At 40.2% G+C, this 20,563-nt stretch overlaps 1 protein-coding gene across 1 annotated transcript in view; it reads left to right on the forward strand.

Moving 5' to 3' along the window:
* igf2r (insulin-like growth factor 2 receptor) overlaps positions 1-20,563 on the forward strand; it is a 46,822-nt gene that overhangs the window by 18,362 nt on the left and 7,897 nt on the right. Inside the window, exons 15-41 of the mRNA XM_047387620.1 lie at positions 1,620-1,770; positions 1,854-2,022; positions 2,095-2,210; positions 3,523-3,682; positions 7,164-7,340; positions 7,437-7,532; positions 7,642-7,743; positions 8,115-8,277; positions 8,515-8,691; positions 8,778-8,924; positions 9,077-9,255; positions 9,377-9,464; positions 9,593-9,796; positions 9,906-10,036; positions 10,281-10,384; positions 12,712-12,845; positions 12,927-13,123; positions 13,418-13,544; positions 14,450-14,581; positions 15,540-15,699; positions 16,507-16,615; positions 16,998-17,079; positions 17,203-17,336; positions 19,126-19,275; positions 19,363-19,521; positions 19,633-19,843; positions 20,087-20,239. Coding sequence (XP_047243576.1) covers positions 1,620-1,770; positions 1,854-2,022; positions 2,095-2,210; positions 3,523-3,682; positions 7,164-7,340; positions 7,437-7,532; positions 7,642-7,743; positions 8,115-8,277; positions 8,515-8,691; positions 8,778-8,924; positions 9,077-9,255; positions 9,377-9,464; positions 9,593-9,796; positions 9,906-10,036; positions 10,281-10,384; positions 12,712-12,845; positions 12,927-13,123; positions 13,418-13,544; positions 14,450-14,581; positions 15,540-15,699; positions 16,507-16,615; positions 16,998-17,079; positions 17,203-17,336; positions 19,126-19,275; positions 19,363-19,521; positions 19,633-19,843; positions 20,087-20,239 — 3,912 coding nt within the window. The remainder of the gene's footprint in view (positions 1-1,619; positions 1,771-1,853; positions 2,023-2,094; positions 2,211-3,522; positions 3,683-7,163; positions 7,341-7,436; positions 7,533-7,641; positions 7,744-8,114; positions 8,278-8,514; positions 8,692-8,777; positions 8,925-9,076; positions 9,256-9,376; positions 9,465-9,592; positions 9,797-9,905; positions 10,037-10,280; positions 10,385-12,711; positions 12,846-12,926; positions 13,124-13,417; positions 13,545-14,449; positions 14,582-15,539; positions 15,700-16,506; positions 16,616-16,997; positions 17,080-17,202; positions 17,337-19,125; positions 19,276-19,362; positions 19,522-19,632; positions 19,844-20,086; positions 20,240-20,563) is intronic.

Genomic DNA, 20,563 nt, shown 5'->3' on the forward strand with positions numbered 1-20,563 from the left:
TTGTTTCCTCAATTGATTCCTTGGTAAATCAGGAATGACTTGAAAGGGATTTTGTTTTTTTTGCTCAGTTGGATTTGTTTGATAATTCTGTTAAGAATGTTAAGAAAACAAATCAATTAGCCTCATTATCCTTCAACCAGATAGCCTAAAGTCAAAAAGAGTGCTTAAGTTGCATTCATTTGGGCAAAAGTAACCCTGTAGAGCACATTTATTAACTGTTTATCATCTAAAAAGTGAAAACAGGGTGGCTTGCTCCAACTGAAATCTAGAGTTAGTTGTAGAGGCATTACAAGTCTTTCTATCTTATCTCTTATATTTACCTTCTGAAGTTAACCCAGGGTTCTCCATTGAAAAACACATTCTGGTGTTTGTCCAACCCTTTTTATTTTCATTAGAAGGGTTTTTGTCATTGTTTGTTACATGCACCATTTATGTACAGTTTCATTTACATTGCCCAGGTATAGTGCAGCATGCTCTGTGAACACAAACTCCAGCAACCAGTCAAAAAAAACCCATCGGACCCAGTGTGTTGTTGTTTTGTGGAGCTGCAGGATAAAGAGGAGCTGGAGAACTAAAGTTCTTGCTCTGGCACATCTGTCTGTGCTGAAAAATATTTCTAGCTCTCATCTAAACCAGTGTATCTCAGTTGTAGGCCTTTAACCTACTGCTTTGCGTGTGTCAGATGTGTCCCTGCTGTTGAATCAGGAGAACTCCTGGTTCATTGCTGATGTCTGGTGGAGAATATCTGAAGCTTAACTTGTCTAGTCAGAACTATTGTTTCAGGTCTTTCAGTGTCGTCTGGGAAAGTTTAAAATTTATTTTAATTATTTTCCAGGCCTGAATAAATATGGGAAAAGAAATGTATGGAAAAATATTTTCAACATTTAATTTTTATTATTCGTATCTCCATCTGTCCAAACACCCTTCCATTTATCTGTCCACCCAACCACCCGCTTGTCCGTTCGTCCATCCGTTTGGCCATCTTTACATTCTCTGTTTTTTTAGGTTCTGCTGTAAATTTAAAGATTTAACACTTTCTGTATTTGTACTGTTGTGGAGGTTTCTTATCAAAGTGGGTAGAAGTTGACTCATAACAAGAGAAAATCCAGACTTTGTCTTTATAAGTTTTATTCAAAGGCATTCAGCGTTTGAAGACCCTGACACTGAGGTTAGTCAGTGAAACAGAGCCCCGATCAACATTTACACACAGTATTTATACCAGAACATGACAGTATTATCTCAACACTTCAAAGAGTCTGTGTTTTACGACCCCAGACCCTTCTCGGGTTCAGAGGTGACTAGGTTACCTAGGAACAACCATCTACTCTCCCTGAGGCATCACCCTAACAAATGCCCTAAACCATTAAACTTCTGATAATGGCTTTTACAGCTTCCTCCTCTAAAAGATGTTCACTGGAGTGAGGTAAACCAAAGGTCATACACTGTGGAATGCTTACTGCAAGAATTTCCATCACAGTACCTTAAGATAGGTGGAGATTTCACTTTTTGTTTTACCAGACTAGAAAAAAACTGATCTGGTTATGGTTCCCTTTAACCTTTCCTTTTCTAACCCACGGTTTAAAAACTCTCCTCTCTGACTAACCCGCATGAATCCACAGGTTTCTCCTTCGACCTGTCTCCCCTCACCAAACCCGAGGGCAGTGTCTACAATATTACCAGAGGTGGCTATGACTACTACATCAACGTTTGTGGTTCGGTCAAAGCTGCCAGTTGTCCTGAGAAGGCCGGAGCATGCCAAGTGGAAAAGAGGTGAGCTACAGCCTTCAAATTTCTGCACCCATTCCTAACCTCTAAGTTTTTTAAGGAAAAATCACTTCTGTTCTTGCTTTTAGCTCTTGGAGTCTCGGGAAGGTGAACTCCCGTCTGTCCTACTATGATGGCCTGATCCAGCTGACCTACAGTAACGGCTCCCAGTACAACAATGCAAACCACACCCTGAGATCCACCCTCATCTCCTTTCTTTGCGACCCAGAGGCTGGGCCAGGAAGCCCAGAATTCCAGGTAATTTTTTATTTTTTATTTTTTATTTTAAACTCTGTCTACACGTGGTTGATTCACACTTTTTGAATACAGGTAGAAGATAACTACACCTACAACTTCCGCTGGTACACATCCTACGCATGTCCTCAAAGGCCTCATGAGTGTTTGGTGACAGATCCCACCACTCTTGACCAATATGATCTATCCAGGTAAAGCTTTTTTATCTTACAAAAAAATAGTTTTTCTGCAAATATTCACTCATCTTAAATTTTATGCTTTCCACACGTTCCAAAAAAGTTGAGACATGGTCAGCAACAGACTGGGAAAGTTGAGGAATCCTCTTAAAACACAGTTTAATTAGAAACAGGTGAGTGTTATGATTGGGTATAAAAAGAGCATCTTTGAAAGGTTCGTTCAAAAGAAGCGATGGGGCAAGGTTAACCAGTTTGTGAACAACTGTTTGAGCAAATAGTCCAACAGTTAAACAACGTTTCTCAACATAGAATTGCAAGGCATTTAGGGATTTCATCACCTACAGTCCATATTATCTTCAAAAGATTCTGAGAACCTGGAGAAAGCTCTGCACAAGCAGGAAGGCCAAAGACCAACACAGGGTGCTTGTGACCTTCGACCCCTCAGGAAGCACTGCATTAAAATCCCACATCATTATGTAATGGATATTACCACAGGGGCTCGGAAACACTTCAGAAACCCGCTGTCACTTTACACAGTTTGTTGCTACATCTATAAGTGCAAGTTAAAACTTTACCATGCAAAGCGAAAGCCATATATCAACAACACACAGTGCAAAGTTCAAAAGCCAGTATCTGTGATGGTATGGGGGTATGTTACAGGGGGTTACTGGCACATCTGTGAAGGCACCAATAATGGTAAAAGGTACATACAGGTTTTGAAGCAACATCTGCTGCCATCCAAGCAACGTCTTTTTCAGGAACGTCCCTCCTTATTTCAGCCACATTCTGCAGGTGTTCTAACAGCGTGGCTTCGAAGTAAAAGAGTGCTTTTACTCTAGACTGGCCTGCCTGCAGTCCAGACCTGTCTCCTATTGAAAATGTGTGGTGCATTATGAAGTGCAAAATATGACAACGGAGACCCTGGACTGTTAAGCAAATGAAGTTGTACATCAAGCAAGAACAGTAAAGGATTCCACCTACAAGGCTTCAACGATTAGTGTCCTTAGTTCCTGAATGCTTATTGAGTGTCGTTAAAAGAAAAGGTGGTGTTACACAGTGGTAAACATGCCCCTGTCCCAGCTTTGTTGGAATGTGTTGCAAGCATCAAATTCAAAAGGAGTAAATATATACAAAAAAACAATAAACATTAAATGTCTTGTATTTGTAGTGTATTCAACTGCAAATAATTGTATTCTGTTTTTATTTATGTTTTACACAACATCCCAACCTAATTAGAATTGGGGTTAGTAGCATTAATTAGAGAAAAATAAGTGAGAGTTTAATAACTTACCCTCCTCAGCTTTTTGATTATTTCTTCTGCTTCCAGCTTGTCGCGGTCAACCTCAGCTAAAAACTGGCTGGCGATGGATTTGACTGACAACTTGAACCTGAAGAAGTACTACATCAACATATGTCGGCCCATCATCCCTGTGCCAGGATGTGACCGCGATGCATCGGTCTGCGAGATGAAGTACATAATTGATAAGGTCAGAATTGATCTCTTTTTCACCCTTTTTTCAGTTTCGGTGAGCGTCACGTTGTTAACTTAGATGTGATTACATTATAGTGGCTCTAGAAAGTTTGCACACCCCCGTTAAAATGCCAGGCTTTTGTGATGTGAGCGACCATCTGCCATAATCGACTGGGGGTTTGAGGGAACAGAGCATACACACAGGAAGAAACACAGAAGCACTGACCCAGGAGTCCTTTCTATGTTAAAGAAAAGTAAAAAGTTAATAGTAGTTGCAGATCCTTTAGTGGCTTCATCTAGGAGATAAAGACAGCTAAGCAGACAAGTTTTGAGACGGTTTTCAAGTCTAGAGTATGAAAGAGAGCAGCTCAGCCAGTAGCTATGTCTAGGAGAGAGGCACGGTCAAACACTGAAAGACAGGGCCAAGTGGATCATCTGTAGAAGGTGAACATTAAGTTGTTGGCAGCAGCAGCTCAGACATGCCCCCCTCCAGGAAGGTGTCACAGATAAAACACAGTCAGGTCAGGTGTAGCTTCTAAGAAGAGAAAAGAGAGAGAACATAAAGTTAAAAGCTGAAATAACATCAAATAATGCAAAATTGGAGAGTAGAAGGAGAATGTAGCAGAGTGAGCAAAAGTGGCCATGGTGTCCTCCAGCAGCCTAAACCTATAGCAGCATAACTGCAGAGATAGCTCAGGATAACCTAGCCCCACTCTAACTAATAGGATCAGAGTGAACTCCACATACACCATGAACCATGGTAGTAGCAGCATTATACCCTGGGGTTACTTTTCTTCAGGAGGAGATAAAGTTTCTGTCATATCAACAAAAGAATGAAAGAAATTAAAGTTTTGGAATGACAGAACCAGAGTTCAAAACTAAATTAGACATAAACCTGTGGGGTGACCTGAGTAGGGCTGTGGACCAGGGGTGTCCTCACAATCTGATAGATCTGGATAACATTTACACACCAGTGTGGTGTTGTGACTATTAATCTGAATATATTATTTAATATTAATACTTTAATCATTTATCAAATAATATTTCGGTCTGTTAAGGGTTGTCCTGTGAATACCAGCCCAGTAAGGTGATGGTATTAGGACAAAATCAAAAGAGTGAGCCAAGCTCTGACATTATTGAACAGCATAAACTCTGCACATATATGGAATAAATTCACACAATTTCTTAAAATACAATAATTTATTAACAAAAATAAGTCAACTCAAAGTCAAACATATTTCAATCAACAAACTCTTTACTTTGCTAAAACAATCCAACTAAACTACCAAGCAGATTTAAAGAATAATGAAGACTAATAGGCTATGTACAATATAAACAAGTTGATTAAAGATGATTAGAAATCATGACCAAAAAGAGTGATGCAACATTACCATGCAATGTTTATGTTTGAGAACCAAGGATTATCTTGAAGAATCTGGAAGTGAAGTGAAGTTAGTCTTGGGACTAACTTAGGAAATAATCAGCAACGTTTAGACAACCCTTCACAATGCAAGATCAGATAAAATATTATTTTAAAGAATGGTCTGCTGAATAAAACCAACCTTCTGGATGACTAATTCTCAACGGTGTCTCATTAGCTGCCTTTATTTATTGAAGTAATATTTAAAGAAATATTATTAAGGAAATATTTTGGAAAAGAACCAAATCCTTCTGGAGAAATGGGCTTAAGTATGCAACCACTAGTTCTTACCTGTTAGCCGTGAAGCTAACAAAGGAGGCTGATAGCTTAGCACCAGAATCAAACACACGCCTTTAAAAATACCGTTAATAAAAAGGGTTCAAATGCATAAGCGCAGACGGCGCGTTATGATCAATATTCTGTTTAAAATCACCCTTCAAGTAAAGTTTGTCTTAACTTTAAAAACACACAGACAAAGAACACAAACTGAACATGTGTGCTGCAGATATTCTGGTAGCACCAAGATAGCTGAGTTCAACACAAACAAAACCAAACTTCATAAAATGAAAAACGTTTAGATCATTTCATCCTAAATCTTTCTATCACTCTGCCCAAACCTAACCTCATGAACCGTGCTGAGGAGGAGTTGTCCTCGACGAAGTTTGAAGAAACGTCCACAGTCAACAACCTCCTTAGCTTTGGGGATTGACTCGTTCTGTCGGCCACCAAACTGCACGTTACCGTAACCACGGTGATGCAGCTCCTGTTGTCCTTCTTTCAGACTGGGAAACTGCTCCACTCGGCTTCGTAGAGACGGCGTCTCTGCCGGGAATTCTCTATAACACTGCTTGATTCTGTAGGCCTCAGAGAGAAAAGTCCAGCCAGGCTTGTACCTTAATTATTATCCCGTTATGAATGAATCTACCGGATACACATACAGTGATTCATTCGTACTTAACTTAATGCATATGATCGATGATCGTATGACACTCTCGGATCCAGTTGAAGAGTTATGTCTGTTTGCCAGCAAAGAGACATTAGCGCGCTGTGTCGCCCTGTCCGGTCCCTCTGGAGGCCGTGTGGAAGAGATTGGACCATTGGGAAGGAGGGGGTTTTATATGGGCATTGGCATCATGGGAAGTCCGCTGCTCCCCTTCTGAAGTTGTGCTGGAAGTCGGTTAAATGCAATTTATTTTGAAAGTTCCAGAAAAGTCTGTACCGGAGTTTTCATGTTGCAATCCATGGCTGTGGGTCCCAACAGTGGGCAAAGTCAGGTTGTGGGATTTTGATAGACTGAATCCAAAAAGACTGATTGCTAAATGAAACTAAAAGGTTCTTTTTGTTCCTTTTTAACCGATATGTTTATTTTTCAATTAAATTACACAGGAATCTATCACATTATGCTCTATATTGCCAAATGTATTGGCTCCCACAACCAAATTAATGAATTCTGGTGCTCCAATCACTTCCATGGCTGCAGGTGTGGAGAAACTTGACTGAGCTGCACAGAGTCCTGACCTCAACCTTCTTCAACACCACTGGGATGAATTAGAGCAGAGACTGCAGTTCTGGTTTTCTCCTCTAACTATGAACACACTCCTAAACCTTGAGGAAGATATTTACAGAATAAATAACGTTGCTGTTGCTGGCATGGAAAAGTAGACGAATACCTTTGGCATCATAGCGTATTTAGAAAAACATTTAAAATGATCTCGGTCTGAAATGACTAGATGTATTGTTAAAGATAAAAAGACACGTGACCCATATATGGAGGCCTCAGTCCCGGGTTGGAGACCCAAAAACCTATGCTGCGTGTCTTTCCTCCTCTCCCCCCCACTTTCTGTCTAGCAACTTTGAAAAGAATTAAGGCTACTAGTGCAACAAAATATTAAATAAAGAAAAAAAGAGATAAAGGAGTTAAATATGCTGCTTTACTTTACTGTGACCTCCATTTAAATCCCATCTTCCAGTCAGGTTGATGTTTTAAACAAAGTTCTGCTTATTTCTACTATTAGCTTGTCTTGTAGCTTTTTAACAATCCGTACAAAGTTGAAATGGTCTTGTCTTTTGCCTTCAGGGCTCTCCAAAGGAGGTGGTGTCAGTCAGTAATATGGGGATGTCCAAGAGGGGCCCGATCATTGAGGGAAGGGACCAGCTGCTGCTGGAGTTCACAGATGGTTCTGTTTGCATGTCTGAGGGCCAGAAACTCTCCTATTCTACACAGATCCACTTGGTCTGCTCCAGAGGAGCCTCTGTAAGTACAAAGCGTGGAACAAAAACCAAAAACAAAACCTGTGGATGTTCTCCATGAAGCTCTGAAGTGATCGTGTTTCTCCTGCTCGCTCTAAAGGCTATGGGGCCACGGTTCCAGTTCAGCCAGAACTGCACTGCCATCTTTCTGTGGGACACCAAAGCCGCCTGTGCCATCCAAACCGTTAAGAACGATGTAAGTTCACCTACATGCTTCTTAGTTTTAAACCTGCAAGAAGATCAACTGTTCTCAAGTTGATAATATGGTATAAGATGATAATTACTGTTATCTTTCAATGCTTCAGAGCTGTGCGGTTGTAGATCCTGTCTCTGGCTTCAAGTACAACCTTCAGCTTTTGGCCTCTAAGGAAGGATACAAGACAACTGGTAACGGCAAAGACTTCATGGTAAAACACCGACTGTTATGCCAGTCGCATGCTACATGAATCTGATGTGTTATTTAAATGTTTGTGTCACAGTGAAGCCGCTTCCATGAAATAAAACTGTTCATTTGGTCATTAATCATGGTGCCACAAGAGCTCACAGCTTTAAAGTGTAGAAACCCAGCATATAAATAGTTGGTATTTACTTACCTTTTAACAACTGATAGATAATGTACCTGATATTTAATAAATGTATTTAAATGCATCAAAATGAAATGCACTTTCATTATTATGAAATGTATTTAGAACTAAGAAGAAGTTTAGTTTTTGTTTTCTTAGCTGTAGAAAATAAGCAGAATGCCTAAAACAAGTGAAGTGATGCATCCTGTCTGCAGCTGAACATCTGCGAAGACGCACCAGGATGCGGACCTGGGATGGGCGGCTGTGAGCTGGAGAACAGCCACCCGGTGAGCCCCGTGGGGGTGGAGAAGACGCTGAAGTACTCCACTGATGGTGTTCTACAGCTGACGTATAAGGGAGTACTGGATGGGCCAACAGGTACTGAAAGCACCTTTTTTTTTAGAAAAACTAATGGAAAAGAGCTGAAACTATGAAACAAACCATAGATTTTAGTGCAGAATATTCTGTCTAAGGTGAGACTTTAAGGTTGAAATTAAATAATATATATAGATGTACTTCTTTCCAGAAACGTTTCTTTAATTTCACAAATTATTGTTTGTTCCATTTGTTTGTTTTTTTTCTTCTCTTTCCTTTGATATTCTCGCTTTTCTCTAGCAACCAGAGACACCTTCACCATTAATTTTGTGTGCGACCCAAACTCTCACCCGGGCTCGTTAAAACTGGTGCGAGAAGACCTGAGTACCTTATCCAGCCACGCGGTCCATGACGTCCTGTTTGAGTTCTCCACAGCTCTGGCCTGCATCCCCGCTCCTGTTGACTGCAGGATCGCTGGTAGGAACACAGACACACGTTTTCATAAAGGTTCACTTCTAACTTTGCCAAAAACATAATGAAAATCATTTCCTGTCTTTTTTAAGATTCCCATGGAAATGAATATGATTTGAGCCACCTGGCCCGAGATGAAGACGACAGCCCTTGGATCCCCATAGACACAGATGGTGGGACGTCACGCAAATTCTACATTAACGTCTGCAAGCCACTGCCTACTCTGAAAATATGTCCAGGTTAGGAAATGATCTGTTTTAACTCTTTACTGATGAAATAAAAAGAGACATTAATGACAGATACAGCAGGTGATTACAGTTCCCTCCCTTCATATATGTTTAGCTGTTTGTCCATCTTTGGCCTAAGAATTTCTTGTGAATCTTCTCCCCAGTGGGTCCTCTCGGAGCTTGCGGTGTGATTAGTGGGAAAGGTTTCAACCTGGGATACATGCAGTCCAGCCCACAGGTAGCAGAAGACGGTTCTATCAGCATTGTGTACCGGAACGGAGACAAGTGTGACGATTCGTCCACTTACTCAACACGCATCGTACTGCAGTGTGACGACAACCCGGTGAGTTTTATTCTAGCATAAATTACTGTGCAGTAATTGGTCCCCTCCTACCACAAAACTAACCAAACCGATCACAGCTACCTACACGGAAGTGATTTTATGCATGACTGTTTACTTCCAGGGCTCCCCCATGTTTGACCGTCAGGATGGGTGTGAATATGTCTTCATCTGGAGGACATCAGAGGCCTGTCCAATCAGGAAGGTTAAAGGTAAAAGGATGTTTATGTGCCTACATGCAGAGATATTTTCAGATAAAAAAAAGTAGCTTAAAAACAGAAAGTCTTGCAAACTTGATGCAAGAATTAAACGGAAAGTTTTACTCAACTTTTTCTTGCAGGGGAAAATTGTCGAGTCCGTGACCCCAAGAGTGGCTATGAGTTTGACTTCACCTCTCTGAAGAACAGAGATTTTGCCATTACTAGTAACAGGTACAGCTACCACCTGTCGGTCTGCAGCGAGCTGAAAAAAAATGTCTGCAGTCACAAAAACGAAGAATCTGTGTCGTCCTGCCAGGTGGATGGAAACACTCAAAAGATCGCTGGTAAAGACATGCAAAAATAATAAAAAATGCAGAATATTTTAATTCTTTTCTGTCGTTTCTATAAAATTTTACCTCATACCTTTTGTGTTCGGTACGTTTGTGCACGCAGGACTGTTGAACCAGATGCTGACTTTTGTCGGGGATCAGATCATCCTGAACTACACCAACGGAGAAACCTGCCATAAAATCTATCAGAGATCCACAGTCATCAGCTTCTCCTGCCACCCTGACAAGCATCCTGTAAGTGTCACAAGCTTCTGGGTGTATTCTGGCTCTATTCAGTAGATAGATATTAAGTTTTCTCTCTAATGACGTGTTCGGAATAAAGTATGACTATTGCATTTGTTTTTAACCCTTATATATGTACATGTGGGTCATTGCACATAAAAAACAAATTTATTAGGTCAGGATCTGTCCTGACCCTTAACTGACTGGTTTCACTGTGTGGGTGGGTGTGTGTGTGTTTGGGATTTCACTTTTTTAGGGAGTACCAGAGTTCATTAAGGAGACTCCAGACTGCACCTACTTGTTCAACTGGCCCACTGCACTGGCTTGCATCCCAGTCAAAACAACCAGCTGCTCCTACAAGTAAACATACAAAACCTGTTTTTTATTTGAGTTCTCCCTCATTTCTTTATGCATATCTTGACGAAATCAGTTAAACACTAACAGTAATTGTTGAGTTTGGTTGGAATTTTGCTTGCTGATCAGAAATTGATATGTACAGGACTGTAGGGGTGCACCGATTGCAGTTTTCTGGCTGATCACTGATCTTTAAAAAAGCCTCAGCTGCTGATACCGACATTTTTTTTTTTTTTTTTTTTAACTGATACTTTCAGTTAAAAGGTCACAATACACCTTCAATGTTCCAATCTTATTTTTAAAAACATTGAACAATTCTCATGAAAGAAAACATACTTGTTTTAACTGCACATGAGGTAGTGCTCTCAAATGTAAATGACAAGTTTAGAGCATTGCTGTCCAAACCACTAAGTTAACTAAACTGAACTAAAAAAATATGTTGCTTTTAGTCTTTCATTTTTCACATTTTAAAAACAAACAAGACTTGCACAACAGGTTAGACTACAGACCTGTTTTGAGCCTCTTACCAAAAAAAAGGTGCACTGCAGTATTTTGCTTTTACAAAACCATAAGGTTTGAGGTCAGTTGAGGACAAATGAAACAACTTAAACCACCAGTAAAGTGTCCTGAGTTTTAGGTTTTCTTGTAGTGTACAAAACGCCCAAATGCAGCAATTTTGGGGCTATTTAAATGTAAAAACAATAAAATAAAATAAAAACCTGCAACAGCTTACAGGACAAAAGCTCTTAAAAGTCAAACATTCTACAAAAAATAAAGTGCTGTTTTGCATAATATCAGGTTAACCAGAAGACAGAAGGGTCTCCTCTCTGCCCTGACTACAGGCTTGGTTTGTTGCATGACGAGGCTGCGGTCAGAGTGACCACCTATAAATGCTTCGGAGGTGGGAGGGTCTCACAGCAGCATTCACGGCTTGCTGTAACTGCAGTACGATTGGTGCCGTCATGTGTTGTTGCCAAAGTCTCCAATAACAGAAAAAGTTGCTTGATTTGTTGTTAGTCGTTTTTTTTTTTTTTTTTTAACTCGCTAGCTGGGTCTGAAAAGTCACAAAGTTGTCAACAGTGGGGTGATTATTATTTAACCACGCAGATGCCATGACCTCGGGAGTGAGTCAGTCAGTCTCATGGCCGAGCATGGGCGCTGTCAGGTTTGGGCTGATTTTCAGAGCTGTGCGGAGGTAGATAAGATCGGTTTCACATGTAACTATTGGCCTATAGTAGATTCCCTAAAATTTGTGTAATCAGGACCAATCAGTTGGCTGGCCGATCGATCGCCGCACCCCCACACGACTGGATTTGAAAGGAGCTGGCATGACTAGAATGTCCACCAGAGGGCATAAATCTTTACGTCACAAGTCGGCATGCACCACTCAGTTGGACAGTGATTAAAATCAGATAATGTTTTCCCTTCACAGACTGATCCATGATCAGCAGATAAAATCCAGAGAAGTCACAATTGTTCATTAGATGCAGAGTACAAAATCCCACTTTTTTCAGCCTGTGGAGGTCAGAGTTTGTATGTGTTAATTTTCTTACGAGGAAAACCAGAATTGGTAAAAATTGGATCTGGCAGGTCGGGCTTTAAAGAATAAAGTACTAATGTTATCAGGCAGTTGTGCACTGTCCAACAGCCGGTCAATACAGTGAGCAAATATTTTTAGACTCAAAACACACCTTATAAACCCAGCATCACCAGCACTGGATGGAGTTTGTTGGGCTCACAGTTTGGGTTTGGATGAGGCTGGGTGGATAATGCCCGAAGTACTGAGTGTTCATACTGTAAAGCACATGGACATACTTTCAATACACACACATTTGTGTATTAAAATCCTTTTTATTAGTCTAGTGTAATATTCAAATTTAAAAAAAAAAACGTGATTTGGGATTTCATTGGCTGTAAGCCTTAATCATCGCAATTACCACAGATTATATGTCACTGGTTTGTTTAGAAGGCAATTATTTATTATGGCGAACTAATAAAAATCTGTTATAGCTGTCAGGAATTATATCGTATTTGACCTTTTCCATATGCTTTCCCAGATGGACTGTTCCTTTAAATATCCTGGTTTTCATTGTCACATTCATCCTTTTATCTCACTGTCTCTATATTTTCATTTGAGTTCACTCATTTTTTCACATTTGTGTTTTCTTTCTTTGACATAGATTGTCAACATTACACAGGGATGTTTTTAAAGATTCTTTTTTTTAGAAAGAGAGAATAATTATTTTGGGATTTAATGCTAAAAATTACTTCAGCTAGATTATTTTTCTATACCCTATAGATATTTAAATTTCTTTGTCTCTTTTTGTCCTCAGTGACGGCCAGGGCCACTCCTACGACCTCTCCCCTCTGGCTTTGGACTCTCAAAACTGGGAGGTGGAGCTCTCAACTCAAAACGCAGGGAAAAGGTTTTACATTAACGTCTGCAGGTCACTGGTGCTGCAGGGAGGTCAGTGTGCCTTTGAAAGCAATCCACCCTCACTAAATAAACCGAAAATGAAACATTGATAGTTTGCTTGCCACGCTGCAGGCTCATGGAAGTGTCCCTCCAGCGCAGCGTCTTGCATGAAGGACGGGGATGAATATGTAAGTCTGGGGCAGCTGATGTCTGGTCCTGAACGGGAAGGAGACACCCTGAAGCTTCAGTACACCAGCGGACATCCTTGTCCAGGCAGCAGCTATAACCGGAGCAGCATCATCAGCTTTAAGTGTGACAAAGATAAAGTGGTGAGGGACACTTCAGCGTCCAACCAAACTCAGCCTGAGCTGAGACATTATTCAGATCAAACAGTAATAAAACCAGTTTGGCTTTAACTGCTCCAAAACGACTCTTTTTAGATTCACTCATGGGTCTATAGCTCCTGGGTTACATGGTGCTCCAGTCAACATACCTATTCCTGCTTAAATAATGTTACATTTTGAAATATATACACACTAGGGTTAATTTAATTTTTTTGTGCCATATATAAGTATTTAAAATTTTGTTTGCACTCTTGTGTTTTTATCTTGTGTCCCACTCAGGATTCCAGACCCACTCTGATCTCAGAGATGGAGAACTGCATGTATAAGTTCCTGTGGTTAACAGCTGCTGCCTGCCCGCTAAACACCAGCCAACACGACGAGTGCAGAGTCACCAACCCCGCTACAGGTCCGACTCACAAATTTCTCTACTGGATCCAGATTCAGAGAACAAAAAATAACCAGGAAACTATAAAATCATCAAAGAGCTCATTTATGTTATGACATGATTCAGTAATCATACATAGATTCATTACACAGAGTGATTTATTGCAGTCGTTTCTTTCGGTTTCAATTTTCAAACTAATGGGACATTATACAAAAACTCAAAATTCAGTTTCTCATAAAATTATAACAATACATGTGTGCAGCAGACAGTCATTGACACCCTTCTGAACTACCGTAGGCCACAAAATGTCATTGCTATAGAAGCTGTTTGCAGAGTGCTGTATCCAAGCACATTAAGGGCAAGTTAAGTGGAAGGAAGAGAAGTAGTAGAGAAAGTGCTTCAACTGCAAAATTGAAAGGAGAGTTTGGGGGAGAGTCCTAAATCTATGCTGCGTTATCAGGAGGAAGATGAGAAATCAGACACAACACAGCAGATCTAAAGCTGAAGGTGCCCTATAAAAAATAAAAACAACCTGGACCGCCTCCATGACACACCGCATTGACGCGATAATTCATTCAAAGCCATCCTGACCAATTGAGTGCATACATGCTGGATGGTACATAGGAATACTTTTCAGCCGGCTGGGACTGATATATTAAAAATCTTCTTTTATTGGTCTTAGGTTATCCTGAATTTTTCTAATAAACTGAATTCTGAGTTTTTAGTAGCTGTAAGTTATTTAGCGATTAACAGAAATAAATGATTTCGATATAATAACCTGTTTGTTCTGAATGTGTATAAAATTACAGTTTCACTTTGTTAATAAAAAAATGAACTTTTCAGTGATTTTCTAAGTTACTAAGATGTGTTTGTCTAAAGTTTGATCCTGAAAGATTTCCCATGATGATTATTTTTGCTTCCTCCAGGTCACTTATTTGACCTGAACCCATTGAGGAAAGCGGAAGATTACATCGTTTATGATCACAACAACCGCCAGAAGAAGTTTCACTTGAACATCTGTGGAGGAGTGACTGACTCTGGATGCAGTTCAGGAACTGGTATGTTTCTCCAACTAACCCATCTAGGCAAACCCATCAAGAACAAGCACCAGATCAACACTGACTGCTTAAACAGCCCATGAGATGAAGAATTTAAATTCTATCAAGTGAACCAAGAAATAAGATTATTTATTAAACAATCAGGTCTTCATTCTTCTGCTCAGATGTTCCAGTGCCAGTGTTAGGTTAGCGTACATTTAAAGTCTAACCAGTGAGAGATTGCCTGCAGGTCTCTCCTGGTTTCCATAAATATAACAGAGGTCCTGTGTCGCCACTGCATGCAAAGTACGTCACAGAGCATCAAAACCCTCTGAAATGATTATCCACTCACATTAAATTGTTATTTTCTCTCAAACTCCCAGTCGGTCGTGGCAGATGGCCGCTCACACTGAGCCTGGTTCTGGTTCTGCTGGAGGTTTCTTCCTGTTAAAAGGGAGTTTTTCCTCTCCACTGTCGCTACATGCATGCTCAGTATGAGGGATTGCTGCAAAGTCAACACCAGTGACTGTCCACTGTCTCTACATACTCATCCAGGAGGAGTGAATGCTGCAAGTCACTGACTGGATGCAATCTGCTGGGTTTCCTTAGATAGAAAAACTTTTTATCCAATTTGAATAAATAACTGAATCTGACTGCACTGTTCAATGGTTACGATTAATTGGAATGTATGAACCTGACTGTTGTGAAGTGCCTTGAGACGACATGTGTTGTGAATTGGCGCTATATAAATAAACTGAATTGAATTGAATTATAACCAGTGGAATGCTTTGAGATGTTTAAACAATGTCTCAGCCCCTCTGATAGACGAACAGATTAATGAATGTTAAATACCGAAGTGGTGGCAAAGAAAGTGAAGCAATTCCTGAAAATTAAGAGTCTTTGTATCAGAATGCACACTGTTTGTTCCAGAATATTTTTGCAGACTTTATATTAATGTCTATGTGTATGTTTGTTACAGCTGTATGCATTAAGGAAGGAACTTCTGCGGTCAGCGGAGGAGAGGTGAGCAGGAAGCTGTTATACAGGGATCGTGTGGTGGAGCTGACATACGAAGGAGGAAGTCCCTGCTCTGCAAACCCCACCCTGAAACACAAGACTGTCATCCACTTTATCTGCAGGTATGTTTCCTTCCTACTGGTCAGGAGTTGCTGGTTTATTATTGTTTTATTGGATTTTCTTGTGGAGCATTGTTCCTCTTCAAATTATACCTGAGACTGTAAAGCCTGTATTCATGACAGGACTAATCTTATGATTTTAAAACGTTTAATAAAATCCAGCCTTTGATTTGAGTTCATTCATTCATCGTGGATTAATAAATAACTTCTTCACCAAATCACCTCTTCTGCATATCATGGTATCCTGAACAATTCCTATAGATAGAGTCACTGTTAGATGTATGCTTACATTGACTGCAACATGAACGTAAAAATACCCTGTTTCTGATAATTTCATGCTTTTATTGCACCAAACACTCCTGACGCCACACTGACTCCCAATCAAAATGTAGCGTATGCCATGACCTCCTGTTTCTGTGGGATCTAAATATGACACAAGGCTTATTTCTAGTGGCCGCTCCTAAAAATGGGAAGGATGAGCATACTTTCCATTCAGATAAGGGAGATGTTTCAGTCTTCCCAAGTGAGGAAATGCCTAAAAGAAAACAACTTGCTTGTTTAAAAAGGTTCATGATCTAAAGTCATAGTAAGATATAAAACCTGAAAACAGCTATAATGGTGACAAACGGACTGGGCCAGGACCCGAGTTTATCCTGAATCCATCAACATTAGGCAGGATGGTGAGGCATGTGGAAAAACGTCCTAACTGGGAAAAACTCCCTTGTAAAGGACTGTGATAAAGAGTGGCATCTTGTCTCCATAGCAACCGTTACATGTTTCTTTTAACATGTATTGTATTCAATTGTACAGGCCACCTCACATGAGCTCCACCTCCGAGGACCCGGTCCTCATTGCCTCGAAAGCTGAAACGTGCACGCACTTCTTCTCCGTCCACACGCCGCTGGTCTGCGAACAAGCTGTAAGTGTTTTTATGGTTCAAGTCTTTTTAAAAACGCCCATCTGTAGAGTGGTGACTTAGATGCATGAATTTAATCATGTCTCAGCCTGATATGGTTTTCTTTATGTTGTTTTTATGGAGCTTTGCTTAGGAAATGATTTACAAAACACTGGAAATGTATTTAATCACTGCTTTAATTGGTAGACTTATTGGCTTTTTGCAAAGCAAGTAATTATAGGATGGCCTTCATATGAAGACGTACAGGTCTGTTGGTTAATAAGAAAATAACTCAAAGATCATGCTGATTATTGTGCTATGAAATGGGTAGGAATGAGTTTACAGTACACAAAGAAAAGTTCCCGTCTCCTTTTTAATTATAATTAATATTTGTTGAAATTATTAGGTAACCTGTTCGGTCCAAAATGGCTCGGCTCTAATAGACCTGACTCCTCTCATTCACGGCACTGGATACTACAGAGCAACAGGTCAGTGGGCGGTGGTTTCCAGGCTAAATTTACACAAGCAAACCACAAACACAGTTACCATTCAACAGACGTCTTAATGCCGCATCTATAACTTGATCCTCTTCTCCATCTCTGTGCTATCAGATGATGCAGTGGACCAAAACAATGAATCTCCAGACTTTTACATTAACATCTGTGAGCCTTTGAACCCCATCCCGGGTGTCACCTGCCCTCCTGGAGCTGCAGTCTGTATGGACCCTGATAATGGACCACCTGTGGTGAGAAAACTAGGACATGATCGCCCAAAAATGTCGGCCAAATAAGCAAAGCAGAAATCCATAACACCCACTAAGTGTACAATTTTTTTTAATTAAAAGTAACTAATAGACGTTATTTATAGAGATCTTTGAAGACCGTAAAGTGTAAGACAGAAGGGGCTTTTTTAGGTCAAAAAATAAATTGGTTCCTGGATCTTTGGATGTATTCTGTTTGTGTTCATTTGTGCAAAACATATGGAGAACTCAGGAAAGATGTCATCTGTAAGGAACATTCATCTCACTATTGTTCAGCTTGAAAAATATATAGTTTGCTAAAGAGAATTGAAGTATGAAGGAGCTTTGTAGAAGCTTAAGCTGAAATTGTCATCATGTATCAATAAAACGTACCTACGAAGTATCTTGAATGCCTTCGCAAGATGAAAAAAGTGAAGTAATTTTCGACATTTTAATGTGAACAGTAGGATAAAGGTGACATTTTTGCTGCATATTTATGTCTCGACACTGAAATAATCTTTTTATACATGTCAACTATTTAAATGTATGTTCACTCATCGTGAACATAAATGTCGTATTAATTTTTGAACAATTGATTTAAACCAATATTCCTCCAGGGTTGAATAATTATTCATCAAACAACTCCAATTGTTTTTAAAAGCAAGAATTACTTTCACAGGTTTGATTTATTGTGGGTTTTCTTTACACAGGATGAAATATACACATGAACTGATGCATTTTGACCCTAGAATTTTAGAGCCAGCTTCTGGCATAATTCTGACTTCATATCTGACCAGTTTTCTTGACCGATTGGGAGTTTATTTAAGCTGGTTTGTTTCGGGCACAGAAAATCAATGTTAAACATCAGCCCCATTTCCATTGCTTGTGGAAAGCCCAGGGTGTGTTTCAATACAAATTTACCCGGGTAATTTCACTTTCCCAAGGCTTTACTTTCATGGGTACAAGGTCCTGGCCTGGAGTAGGTTTTTCCAGGTTTCCCTGGGATTGTGAAGGGGCGGGGTTGTGTGCAGCGAGGCATTGCACCAGCAGCTGCAGTAATGGCGGCGGTGAGTAGGGTTAGGGTCAGGGGTTCGGGCTAGCCCTAACTCCAGTTTTGATGTGTGTTTGGGATCATTTTCCTGCTGGAAAACACAATGGTGTCCAAGTTTAGGTCTTGCTGTTGATTTGGGCTGAGATTGAAGAATTTGGAGGTTGTTCTTCTTCTTCATTATTTCATCCATTCTGTGAATTGCATCCACAGCACCATAGCATGATGCTACCACCACCAGGCTTGACAGTTGGTAAAGTGCTTTATTTTTTTGGCTGAAACCTGACCTCAACTCCTCTAAACAAACTTTCTTTCATTTCCACTGACCAATAGATTTTATGCCAAAATGGATTTGACTTCTTCTTGTGCGAAGCTGCAGATTTCAGTCAAATCTATAGATGTTGTTTCTAAAAAAAACTGTGAAAGTTGTGTAATCATTCCACCCTGAAAATAGGCTTATGTTTTTGTCCATCATGGGAACTGACGCTCTTAATATAATGTGATGCATTCACTAGCATAAGTTATTAAAAGAAAACTGTATGCAGCTCACTGTCTAAACTTAATCTGAAAGGTTTTAGTGGACGTAAGCGAAAAAGTTGACGTAACCCCTTTTAGATTCTGAGCCAAAAACGCAGACAGATTTAAGAAAAATATAATTAAATTAGAAAATATAAGTATTTTCTTCTTTTCTGTTAATGGTGGTTTAGCTCTTTAGTCTCTTACTCTTGTTTTATCTTCTTTTTGAAGGATGTTGGCCGGACCACCACTGGTCCACAGATCAACAGTATTACAGGTGAAGTGTTCATCACCTACCAAAGCTCCACCCCGTGTGCAGCTGACCCTCAGCAGAACTACAGTTCAACCATTATCTTCACCTGCCAGCAAGGCGTGGAGCTGGTCAGTCTGTGCTGATTAATGAGGAACAATCCCATCCTCTGTCTCCTCGTCATTTCATCTAACTGTTGCTTTGGTATTTGTTTCCAGGGTTCTCCTCAGATGCTGAGGCTGCAGGGTTGTCTCTACCTGTTTGAGTGGGCGACTCCCATCGTTTGCCCAGATTCAACTCAAACCAACGGCTGCCAGCTCAAAGACTCACAGCTGGATTTTACTTTTGATCTCAAATCTCTTTCTGGTGAAGTCCAGGTGAGCACCAACAGCGTAACGTTCTGGCTTCAGCCTGTCTTGATTTAGTAATAAAAGTGTACCGTAGTTCTTCAAATGCCTTTTCCTGAATGTCTGTCTCTGATTCTTCAGGTAGAGGGGAGCTCTGGGACATATCACATCAACGTCTGCGGCTCAGTGGTAGAGAAAGCCTGCATGCAGAGTGCGGTTTGCCAGGTGCCGCGTTCTGGTTCAGAGATGCCCTCTTCATCGTTTGGCATGACCAAAGCCATGACGATGGACTTCAAACACGAAGAGCAGGCGGTGCTGATGCAGTACGGAGGAGGAGATCCTTGTCCACCATGTAGGAGGCTGCTTTTAATTTGATGCCCACACCAAATTTTGTCCTTTAACAGAAGATTATGTATTTGTAAACTATTCAAGAAAAGGATCTTTAAATATTTTTTAAAAAGGTGCATTAAAACTCAACAACTGAACTTAAACACAATTTAACTGCAAAGAGGATGAACAAGTGGATGTAGCTAAACATTTAGTTCTTACCTGTTCATTAAAAACCAGTTAAAGATGCAGGGTTTGTTTCTTCTAGTGACCACCAAGAATGAGATGTGCGTGTTCCCGTTCACCTTTATGAAAAAGATGTTTAACGAATGTACCACAGAAGGCAGGACGGATGGTAGGAAGTGGTGTGCCACAACGTCCAACTACGACCGCGACCAGAAGTGGGGATTTTGCAACGAGGGTGAGAGTTTATCAACTTCTGGCAACCTGTCTTTCCCAGTGTAAAAAACATCTCATATGAGCAAAAGCAAAAAACAAAATGTGCTTCATTATCATAGATGCATGGATTAAATAGGGCCAGGAATAACGGATAGACTCAAAATGCAGAACAACATTTGCACAGCAGAGGCGGCTGGTAATAAATTAATTCCTATCTAAGGTTTTATGTAGCTATTCGTAAAAAATGTAGAGTGATAGCTCACTTTATTAAACTTTAATAAATCAATTACAAAACTGTTTGAAATACAAAACCTTTTCACATTTTGTTTTGTTATAACCACAAACT

Source organism: Girardinichthys multiradiatus, chromosome 15 (genome assembly GCF_021462225.1).
Source record: "Girardinichthys multiradiatus isolate DD_20200921_A chromosome 15, DD_fGirMul_XY1, whole genome shotgun sequence".
Taxonomy (NCBI): Eukaryota; Metazoa; Chordata; class Actinopteri; order Cyprinodontiformes; family Goodeidae; genus Girardinichthys; species Girardinichthys multiradiatus.